This window comes from Triturus cristatus, chromosome 3_2 (assembly GCF_964204655.1).
Source record: "Triturus cristatus chromosome 3_2, aTriCri1.1, whole genome shotgun sequence".
NCBI classification, from domain to species: Eukaryota; Metazoa; Chordata; class Amphibia; order Caudata; family Salamandridae; genus Triturus; species Triturus cristatus.
Window position 1 is genome coordinate 793274944 of NC_140584.1, and position 12156 is coordinate 793287099.

The following is a 12156-nucleotide window of genomic DNA, read 5'->3' on the forward strand; positions in this document are numbered from 1 at the left end:
ACTGCTCGGGGACCACGTTTGTAGTACACAGTCAGCTGCACACGATCAGGGCGCCTCAGTGCATCCCCGCCTGTCCGGGCCCGGCCTCCGGGTGGTCCAGTCGCCCGCTCCGGTTCCCCTCAGCGGCGCTGTCAGAACTCGCCTCTAGGACCCAGCCCACTTAAAACCCTGACTAAACTACCTGCCTGCACTCCCCATGTCTCCTGGCCACTTGCAGTATGGCATACATTTGGCAATCCCTGAAATCCTCATGTGATGGGGAAACAATAGAAAGCTAAAGGGCGTTCTCTTTTGGTGATAAAACAACTCTCTATGGGTAGTGCTCTCAGTCGCTTGTTAGTAACTAAACTAAACAGTCATTTATGTATGAAGTTAATTCAATATTTTGCCATAAATGTATAGTAAAAATACTACATATGTAACGCATAGCAATATTCAATTAAATCTATCTTTATTCAGGATTGTGTCAATTGTAAAATCAAAACAGAGTAAAACAATTGTGTGTGTGTGTCTCTCTCTACCCTAAAGAAAGTCCTTGATTATTTTACAGTTTTAATGGTGAGTTGGCCTTCTGAAATTGGTATTATGTTTCAACCTTTTGCGTGCTTGTCAGGCCTCTTAGGACTATCTCAATGACTTCAAAATGCAGAAAAAAATCGCATGCTGACCGTGACGTTCTTCTATAGCCCTTCATACCGCGCGTCTACTATTTCTAAGCGCTAAAATCAAAGTTGTTACTATTAACAAATTTAATAGTGTTCAAAGTACCCAAATCCCTTGATTGAACAACAGATTTTTCTCTGCCGATGTAGCATGAGGGGTGTTAATACTCTTAGATATGCTTGTGCGCCTGATATTGCCTTGATATGTGTGCTCATTTCTCTTTAATGTTCATTTCTGCCTTCTATTAATTTTCTTCTGAGTTGCATCTACTCTGCCTTTTCAGCTTTGAACCACTATGTGGTTCAGTGCGTTTTTAGAACAGGCTTTTCGGCGCGGTTTACATTATTCAGATATTAAGATCAAAGTGCATTTTCGTCGTTTTTTGATTGCTGTATTGCAATCTTCGTTTTGGTTGGCGGTCGAACGAATATCTTTATCTTCCTGAGACAAAGTCTCCCTCCCATTATTAGGGCGATCATTTTAAAATTGGCCGGACTTTTGTATGTGATTACAGTGGGTTTTTAAACCATGTCTGGATAGGAGATTCTGTGAATGAGTGATTACGGCTCTACTATTTTTTTTTATCTCCTAAAGGTAGTTGCAATGTTTTGATTGGATTCTGACACCCAAACACAATGAGCGTAGAAGTAAGCAAGTTGTGGTTTATCCTTACAATTTAGATAGAGTTCTGGTTTGACAGCAATCTTCATTTATAACTTAATGCTTACTAACTAATGTGCCAGCCAAAGCCTTACAGCTGTAATCAGTGTTACATGGCCAAGTAATATATGTACCAGTGCAGAGCCAGTAAAAGGTGCAATATCAATAAGCTGCCTCACGTTGACAATCAAGATGCAAGTGGTTGCTTCAAGAATGGATAATGATGCTAAAAAATGTGACTTTGTGGTTTACTAACAGCATGATCTATGTTAATTGTGTTAATGCCGCTTTATCATTTCGCCATTAATAATGAAGCAGACTGTGTGGCCACACCGCTACAAGGTGCCAGACGCCATGTTTTCTTTTTTTATCACATTTGGCCAACATGGAAGCAGCATCCAAAGGGCCGCACAACTGGTTTTGGCTGTAGGCCTCGCATTAACGTCCACCAGGCCTGATGAAGGTTATTGAGTAAATGGATTAAAACAATAATACATATTATTTTTAAGAGGTTAATGGTCTAATTTGCCCAGTAACTGGAATACCTGTATCAGTTCAGTGGCTGCTTCTAGAAGCTTTTCTTTCATCTCATCTGTAATGGCCATGTCTGAAAGTACCTCCCATCTTCCATCCTGGAACTTCACCGGCATGGAGAAGACAATGTCCTCAGGGATACCAAACTGTCCTGCAACAAGGGAGACAAAATAGAGATATGGAGGACATATTCTTAATGACCTATTACCAGAACACGATATATATGATGTATAGCTGAATGTACAGCACCATATGAACATTTCTGGCTCTCATAATACCTCTGTTCTGGGTTAAGAACGATCACGCGTACAGACAAGATTGAAACTTTGCTGGACCAACTGCCTGGTTTGGCATTATGATTAAAGAAAGTGTATCTTCCTCTGGTGTGTCAATCTACAGAACACAAATGTCTGATATGAGTTCCACGGAAATTTAATTAGTTCTCTCTACCAGTAAATAATCAGGGATATTCAAAACAAAGCAATATAATTATTTCATTGTGACACTTTGTGTTACAGAGAGCAGTAAAAATAGTACCTGATGAAAGAACAGTTAGCGTAAAAACAACATCTACAAAGAGCTCTGCTTACCCACCAGCAATCGATGAAACAAGCATAGACAAAGTCAGAGGGTCTTGGTTTAAAATGATATTTAGCGATAGAATATTATAGTGACACAAACAGGAAGGAGCCAACGGGAGCACACCGACAACTGCAGTTGTAAATTAGTCCCTTATGTAACAACTCAAGAAGCGGTAGAAGAATACACCCAAAGAGCCAATAGCATCAGGTGAAATATAAATATTTTACTGGGCAGAGCCGAGATGTAATTCCCAAAGTCTCAAGCCAGTGGCTAAAGGAGGCTGGTCGAAAAAAAACAGTGGTTGAAAGCTGCACCATCAAAACCAAGAAATAAAAAACTAACCAGCTTAATGGAAATATCGTGTCATGTCGTTGTTATAAGTCATTTTCCGATGAATTCCTTTAGATCAATGTGGAGCAGGGAGACATTTGCATAACCGCATCATTCACTAGAACATCCAGCTTTAGTAAGAAGCGATCCACTTCTCTACAACTAAGTGAGATGGGCAGTTTCCAGAGATTAGCCACCCAATAAATAACATAGAATTATGCTAAGCCTTTCCCATTTATATAGTGCAGATTCTGGTACTGGTACAGCCTTAGGGAGCTTTCAGCAAATCTCTACAATAACACAACCTTTTTCGCCTCCCCTTTTTGAGAAAAGGCCTCCCTTCGCTTCCGGACCTATGTCCCATGTATACATTTGTAGGCTTCTCCTATTGCATAACCATTTATACACTGCTTCTCCTCTGCACTGTAAAGCACAGGTCCTCCTTTACAGAGTAGCTAGGTCTGCGCCATGTCAATACTCTCAATTTATAAAAAATATAAATAAAATAGAGTAGGTCTCAAAAACCATCAACACCAAGCAAATGCACTTTCCGGGATTGTTCGTCTTGCTGACTTTGGGAAAGAGAACTGTACTATTTTTCTTTTCACTGAATGTCCCCTTTAAATTCAACAAATATATAAAGAAGAATCTGGAGACCTTAAAGTGCACACAAATCACGTATTGACTCTTTCTTGTGTCTTCCTATTTGCCTTTTATATAAAGCATTCTGCCCTTTTAGGGCTCGATGAAGCCAGCTTTAACTAACCCACAGTGTTCAGGTCATGAAGCAAATACAAAGTCTGGGGCCTTGGGTCAGCTCCCTTCAGCCACCGATTGCTTCAGGTCAGGCCCCTTAAACTACTGCTTGCTGAAAACGTCATTCACATGGTTGCTATTATATGACGTCGCCTACGTTTGTTTATCAATCATGTTGACTATGGTGAGAGTGTTCATGCATCGCCTTTTATTGCTTGGAAGCTGCAGTCTGTTGAGCATTTGAGACCACGGCAAGACTCCTCCAGGCAGCCATCTTACTCACCAAGGTTGCCTCAAGGCCGCCTGTAGTTAAACTGCTGAAATGTCCTCTTGCTTCACTCCCGGTCATTCAAAGCTCTCTCAGGCGGGTGGACAGGGCGGACCTGCGGTGCTCCCACTCCGTGCTTGCAGTAGCAGCTATGCTCATTTGGCCGGGACTTGTGCAGGTCCGTCCGCATCAGTGACGCCATTTAACGTGTTATGAGTGATATTGTATGTGTGGTCATAAACAGTGCATGACAGGAGTGAAAGTTATGGTTACTTTACTCAACTATAGCTGGCAAATTTCAGTGGTTTTTAGGTTTCGTTTTGTAGCCATAAATGCACTTTACCTGTGTTTTCTTTGAATAACAGCAGCTTTTAACAATATACATTATGGTATTATGAGACACCCTAATCATTATGTCACTTTAATGTTTAGTGTATTTCAGTGTTTTTTTTATCACATTCCACGTGGAAGTATTTATATTGGTTGCACCTCCACCTATGTTAAATTCTAACCATTGGTGTGAACACAATTTGAAGGTCACTAGTACGGAATAGCTGTAGTCATGGCTTGTAGACATAAGAAGCAGGGATTAATTAGATATGTTTTTTATGGTGAGCCCCTATATCCGAACTATACCGGGGACTGTATATGTAGAAGCTGCTCTCAAACCTACACCAACAGCTAATCTGCACTGTGTACTTCCTTTGCCTGCACATAGCTAGGGTAGACCTCAGGGCCTTGGAAGCCAGGCCCTGAGCAGCAACGTCAACAGGCATCTATGGCTGTGCGCAGTGGAGGGTGTGGTGCAGGGTAGTTCCTGCAACCCAGCCTTCGTGTGCATCTAATGTCCATAGAGGTCAGCCTTTGATTGTCTACAGTGTTGTGAGACCAATAGTCTCAAAGTTGTACTCTGGCCAGGCCCTGCACAAAACCCTCAATGGCCGTTTGACACCCATTACACAGAACAGGGCATGTCATCTTGTCAGGGCCTGTGCTTCACCCTCCAAAGACATCCACCCTTGGTTATCCATGGGCTTCGACTGTAAACAGCGGGGGTAAGCTGCAGGGCAGTGGCAGCCAGTCTCCTTCAGTCTGTGAAACTTACCCCGGAGTTGGTATGCCAGCTGGGCTGTAGCTTGGAGGTACCACCATATACCACGCCTCTGGCCAATGCGCCGTCAGAAAGCTTACACCCAGTGGTTGTGTACTGTCTGGGCGGCACTAGCCTCGCCACACCCAGGCCCTATTTTAGACTGTGAAGATTACACCCAGTGTCCCTTTGGAAATAATAAAAATGCCTTACCTGTGGAAACCTGACCAAACCATAACTACAATGACGCTATTGCGGCCAGTGCAATATTACATAGCACATGTGTAGTTATGGTTTGGTTAGAATAACTTTGGCGCTGTTCAACAAATATGCACAAAACCTTCCAAAAAAGTACATATACTTAGGGTTGTTCAGGGCCAATTATGTACAGATTCACCAAGAGGCAGCCAAAGAAAAGGAGGGGGTTCCAAAAAGTGATAATTCCCATTTTAACTAGCATAGAATGTTTGCTTCTCAATACAGAACAAATAGCTGAATGGAATGACACCAAACTTGGCATGCAATTAGAACTTTACTCAAGGGAATACCTTTCCTTGGTTTGGTGTAAATCCATTGAGTAGCTTTTGACAAATTAGCATTTATGACGTGTCCTGGGTTGAGCAGGAATAAGTTAAATTTTAGAGATGCCTGAACTGAAACCCGATTTGGCAGACCACTGCAGATCGTAAAAAGAAATAAAAACATGTGCTTGAATGAGGGGACTTTTGCTTCCACCCACCCTTTTGGGTTCACAGCCAGATCCATGAAACCAAAACTATCTGATTACTGGTTGCAACTCAGAGAAAAATTTCACCACATTCTGAAAAGAATTTTGAAAGGGCACAGAAGATGGCAAGCTGAGTAAAATTGTTCTTCTAATAGATCATTTGAACAGAAGATTCCTCAGCTTTAGAATACATGTCCAAGCACTACATCCCAAAATGCAGAGGATCTGAGCATTGGGCTCAGACCACAATGTTCTGCAGGACCGAGTGGGCAAAATGATTCTCTCTGCAGACTTGACTGTCTTGGCAGTAGTGCTTGGCAAACACATGCACAAATGCCAATTCGCAGCCTGGCAGATATATAGGAAAGAGCACTCCTCACCAATGCCATTAATGCACCTTTGGCCCAAGTGGAATCATCTTGTGGACCCTCAAGGGGGTTCCTTCTTGGCCAGGGCATAGTATGACTTTATGCACAAGACAATCCACCGGGACTGGTTCTGTTTCTGCACTGCCTTTCCCTTCTTAGTACCAGTGAAGCCTACAAAGAGGTGGAAGTCTACCCAGCAGTCCTAGAACTAAGGGCTCTGTGGTAGAGTTTCTCCTCTTTCAAGGGATGTGGTTGAGGCAAAAAGGCAATGAGGGTAATGGACTGAGCCATGATGAAGAGTGAAACATATGCATATAATCTATTAAGAACCTCAACACAAAAGGTGAATTGAGTAAAGAAGGTTGGTAAGACAAACATAAAAAGGCCAAGAGGGCCTACATATAACCTTTAATTCTGCACCACAGCGAAACCTTGCTGGGCCAAAGATAAGACTAACAACAGAACATCTCATGATTTGGCCTGTAGGAACACAAGCTGGTGGTCCATACACCATGCCGCAATTAGCAAGTAAGTCGAACCTGCTCAGTTGTCACTGTTTGAATCTCAACATATATATGTGTAGATTGTGGAGATTCTGGTGCATGGTTTTGCACTGATGCTGAGACTGGAGGTTCTCCAATCGGATGGATCAGAGGGCAAATGCTCAGGCTTAACAAGTCAGGGAACTGCACACTCCTGGCCTAATCCAGGGTAATCAAATTGACTCGGGCTCAGTTTGTCCTAATTTTTCCCAGACCTCGAGGCAGTAGATGTAGCAGTGGAAACACATACAGAAATCCCGTGCTCGAATGCAGGTGGACTGTGTCCCCTAGTAACCATCTTGGTGGGAACACAGGACACAGTATTCTAAACACTGTCCACACATGATGGTGGTGAATTTGATGACCTGAGGCACGCTGGGATGAAGTCGTCATTCATGTACTCCCACCTGACTTCTGCTGAGCTCGTCTGCCCTGGTGTTAAGTGACCCCAGCCATATGACTAGCTACCAGGGAGATACTCTGAGGGTCTAGCCATTTCCAAAGCTGCATGCTTCCTGGGCCAAGAACTAATACCATACACTGCCTTGCTATTTGTAGTATCACATGGCAGTTGTATTGTCTGTCAGCACCACCACAGACCTTCCCTTGATGGATGGGAGAAAGACTTTGAGCCACCTAGATGGCACAAAGCTCCAAAAGGTTGATAACGATAAGGTTTCATTCCACTGGGAACCATAGACCACCTTTAACAGATGAGCGATTCAATGAATGAATGATGTATCGTTCACTACTGTGATCTCTGGATGGAGTAGAGAGAACACACTGCTGCATGACAAGTTGGTGTTCACTTGCAACCACCGCAAGTCCAGCATTTATTTTTTATTTCTACAGCGCAACATTCATCCGGATGGATATCACGGCGCTAAGGAGAGTGCAACCTAGGTGGGAGTGAAGTAATGAGAAAAGGTCTCTAAGTCACTGATCAAATCCTAGGGAACAGATGGGTTTTCAGTTTCTTCCGAAATACCAGTTAGTCATCGGTAAGCCGGAGTTCTAGTGGTAATTCATTCCAGTGAGTTGCTGCCAGATAGGAGAAGGAGCGACCCCCTGCCCTGGTTTTCTTGATGCGTTTAGTTTTTGCCCGTGCCTGGGGGCATAGAATTCAACTCTGTCTTGCAGAATTCTGGGGCCAAGATGGTGTAGAACTTTGTGTGCATGGCCCAGCAGCTTAAATCTAGCCCTTTGACGCACAGGCAGCCAGTGGAGCTCCCTCATGCATTCTGACGCCGAGCTGTACTTGCTCTTGTTGCACACCAGTTTGGCAGCCACATTGTGGACCTCCTGCAGACAGGCAAAGAGATAGTCTGCCATGCCCACATATAGTGCATTCCCATAATCCAATTTACTTATAAGCAAGGCCTGAATGATGGTTTTCCAACACTCCAGGGGGATCCATAGAAAAAAGTCTGTTTAGCAGTTTTAGTGTCGCAAAGCTTTTCCCGTACAGTGCATGGACATGGTCCTGCATTGTTAGTGCATTATCAATGAGAATGCCTACGTTGTTTGCAAGCTGTGTGGGTGTGGGTGCGTTTCCAAGTGATGGTGGACACCAAGTTGCATCCCAGACTAGGTGTGCTCCTCCAAAGAGTAGAATCTCTGACTCATCCGCATTCAGCTTCAGGCAGTGGTCAGACATCCAGGCCACCATTTCTAAGAGACAGCTGGTTAGACTAATCCTAGTATCCTCGTGTCCATCAAGGGCTATCAGCAGTTGTGTATCATCTGCATAAGAGCAGATACTGACTCCCTATTGTTCGCTGATCTTAGCCAATGAAGATATATAGACATTAAAGAGGGTGAGACTCAAGAAGGCTCCCTGTGGAACACCATAGTCAATCGATTTGGGTTAGAGGAGAAAGGGCCCAGTTGTATGGTCTGTGTTCTATTGCTTAAGAAGGAGCTGAGTCACTGAAGGGCTTTAGAATGTATACCCTTTTCATATAGGGTTCTCAATAGTAGGTCGTGCGAAACAGTGTCAAAAGCCGCCGATAAGTCTAGCAGGATCAGGCCGGTGGCTTTACCTTGGTCAGTTAAGGATCTAATATTAACTAGGACTGCCAGGAGAGTAGCTTCAGTGCTATTCGTGGCTCTGAAGCCAGTTTGAGTTGGGTCCAGGTAGTCAGTTGGTTGTTTCTTTACCAACTTCTCCATCACTTTAGATGGGTATGGGAGCTGAGACATTGGTCGGTAGTTTGCCGGATTTTGAACATCCGTACCTGCTTATTTCAGTAGAGGGACTACAGTGGCTTTTTTCCAGATATCTGGAAATACGGCAGTATCTAAGGATTGGTTAAATATACAAGTTACGTAAGGGTATAAAATTGGTATGATGCGGGAGAAGATAAAATGAGGACATGGGTCGAGAGGGGACCCTGATTTACCTTCAGCCATTACTTTTGTGACCTGCTCCTCTGTAAAGGGTTCAAAGTTGCTGAGGTAGGATTGAGCCCCAAGATGAGGGTCCAAGGTTTCCAAGTCTATATCATCTGTTGAGGGCTGATTTCTGAATGAAGAATAAATCACAGAGATTTTATCAGCAAAAAATTAGCTGATTGCCTCACAACACTCTGTTGAGGGGGGCAGAACTTGGGACATGCTAGATGGTTTACATAGCTCTTTAACTATTTTCTAGAGCTCTCTGGGTGAGTCGCTGTAGTAGTTTATACGCCTCGCAAAATAGGTCTTCTTGGCATTTTTAACGGCATTATTGTAAGTTCTCATTTCTGCTTTATATGACTGTCTGTCCGTGTCCTGCTTGGACAATCTCCACTTGTGTTCTAGTAGTTTGCACTTTCTCTTCAGTATACTAAGATCGGGTGAAGACCATTTTTCAGATGGTGTTTTCCTATTGAATTTGATCCATGGTCAAGGGGCACATTGGTCTAGCTAATTGAAGATTTCCGTTTGGAAATTTTCCGCGCTCATTTGCACAGGAGGGGTCTTCAGGGCATTTGGGTTAATTAAGGAAAAGTGACGCTCTAATGTGTCAGGGGTGACTAGCCTCCAGGCTTTTTTTACCGCTGCTGACGATGTAGGAGGGCTAATTAATTTTGCAGGTAGGATGAGAGTGAAGGAAATCAGAGAGTGATCTGTCCATGATAGGGGCCTAACCTCTAGGATGTTGGTGGATTCTATATTAGAAAACATTTGGTCCAGAGTGTGCCCGGCAATGTGTATGGGTTCCCTAACCCACTGTTTTAATTGCAAAATCTGTATGCCTTTGTCTAGGTGTTTGATCACGGGGTTGTCTTCAAAGTGGACATTGAAGTCTCCTATTAATACATAGTGCTTGTGCTTTAAACATGAGGGAAACAGCGCTAAAATCCGATTTATATCCAGGGGGTTATAGATAATTTCCCCTGAGTGTTTTGTGGGCACCATTGGATACTTGGAATGCTAGGATCTCGTGCTTCCCCAGCTGTACCACTGATTCAGGGAGGCATGTGAAACAATCCTTGAAAAGCAAGGCCATTCCGCCTCCCTTCTGCCCAATCTATCCTGTCTTAACAGCTTGTAGCCAGTTGGTAAGGAAATAGCGACGTCTGGAGTCTTCTTATCGTATAGCCAAGTCTCTCTAATGAAGGCTAAGTTGGGCTTTATCTCGGCTCGTACATCCCATATCTCGAGAGAGTGTTTAGGCACTGACCTAGCATTAAAATAAATACATTTCAATTGAAGTCCAGACTGGTCGATTGAGCTATGTGACCAATCTGGGGACACCTGGCTACACCATTTGCAACAGAGCCACGAGAAGGAACCCATCCTGGAGAGGCTTTGGCACAGTGTGCTTTGGTACCTGGCATGCGTTTGGCTAATTTGGTGAGTTTTTCTCTCGAGTAGTAACAACGACTGTTTAAGTCTGAGTTGGGAGGTGCAGGGGTTCTGGCCCCTGGTCCCAGTCGGGCGCAGACGGGCTTGGCTTTTTGCTCGCTGCTGGCACACCACCGTCACCCCAGCTGTGCGGCCATGCCACGGCCCCGTTTTTATGGCTGCCCGTGGTTAACATTTGCCAACTAGACTGCTGACCTTGGATACTGCTGCTTCCGGTAACTTCCGGCTTCAGCAGTTACTGAGTCACGATCGCAAACCCTCCCGCCTTTCCAAAAGTGCTGCGTGCAGGTAAGCAGTTTCAAATTCAATTCAGATTCAGTTTTGACAGTTTAAACAGTTGACAATTATGGCTAAGAATAGCTAAAACAAATGCGAATATCGGTGACTCAATGTGCGAGTTTAAATAGGCTGATGCTTAAAATAGGGCAGGTAAAATAGGTTAAGAACGGGTAAAACCGCTAAAAGTGAGCTATCTCACTTAGATCAGGCAATCCAAGCAAGCACATGGGAGCATAAAGGACCAGAAGGATTCATAAGACCAACAGGACAAGAAGTCTCCGAATGGACACTTCTGTGACCCAAGACAGAGCCTGAAACAATCATATTCTGAATGTCGTGGGCAATACCTTCATGAACACCAGAGGGGTGGAGATGAGGCCAAGTGGAAGAACAGCAATTTAGACTCGACCCCCATCAAAAACCGAATGTAATGTATTTGGGACTGCAAGACAGGCACATGCAAGTATATGTCCTGCACGTCCTGTGCTACAGTACAATCCTCGGGTCTAGGTGCATGGTGGAAAGAACATGGGTGAGATTGAGCATTTTGAAATTGTCCATCAGTTGGAATGCATTTAAGGGGCGAAGTTACAAAACTGACTAAAGCCCTTCATCTTTCTAGGGCACTAGGAAGTGGAAGTGACCATCCCTCACCCTTTACTGATTCCTGGACCTTCTTGATGCCCCTCTTGGCCAATAGTGACTGCTGCCAAAATTATGGAGGCATTAACCACTGAAACTTGAGAGGCAATGAGTGAGATGAGGTCCAGAAATGGTAGGGCATATCCTTTTTGAACAATGTACAACACCCACCAATCTAAAGTGATGTATTCCCAGCTGGGTAGGAAACACTGAATCTTGCTCCCTACCAACTGTGCATGGTACTGCAAGGGGAAATCAAAGCAGCATTGAAGCCATTGCAGGGAGTGAGAAAGCGGTGGAAGATTGCTGCCTTTCTCGGTGCCCTCAACCCTGGCGACTACCACATTGTCTAGAGTTGTGAAAAGTCTGGGCAGGCTACTAAACTGTTAATGATTGCAGCCATTGTTGATAAACTTGACCCCACGTACAGCCTCCGATTTTCCTGTAGTGTTGGTGAAACTGGCGGGCTAGTGAATTGAGAATAGGTTGCAGCACAGCTGTCTTAACAACCTTCCAGTGCTGAACTGGCCTTCTCTACAAAGAGCATGGATCCAGCTAAGGGAATATCCGTTAAGGACACTTTAGTGTTACCAGAAGACTCAGTAGCTCGCATCCTAGGAAGACACCTGATAACAATACTGTTGCACATGGCACGGCCCACACAGTCCACTGTGACATCACTGGCCCTTAACACATATTTGGCAGAGTCCTGTCCATGATTAGTTGCTTGAGTAAAAGTTGTCCTGAATTTAAATGGGGCATCTGGCAAGATCTCACTGGCCATGTTCCAAAGAGCATGTACATAATGGCCCAGCAAACAGAATGCATTTAGGGACCAAAGGTGGAGGAAAATATTATTTTGC

General features: G+C 44.1%; 1 protein-coding gene across 3 annotated transcripts in view; it reads right to left on the minus strand.

The window, feature by feature from the left end:
- The window catches only part of MDH1B (malate dehydrogenase 1B), a 233815-nt gene that overhangs the window by 41918 nt on the left and 179741 nt on the right, over positions 1-12156 (minus strand). For all 3 annotated transcript variants that reach the window (XM_085648917.1, XM_085648915.1, XM_085648916.1), the window contains exon 8: positions 1869-2008. In XM_085648917.1, coding sequence (XP_085505043.1) covers positions 1869-2008 — 140 coding nt within the window. The remainder of the gene's footprint in view (positions 1-1868; positions 2009-12156) is intronic.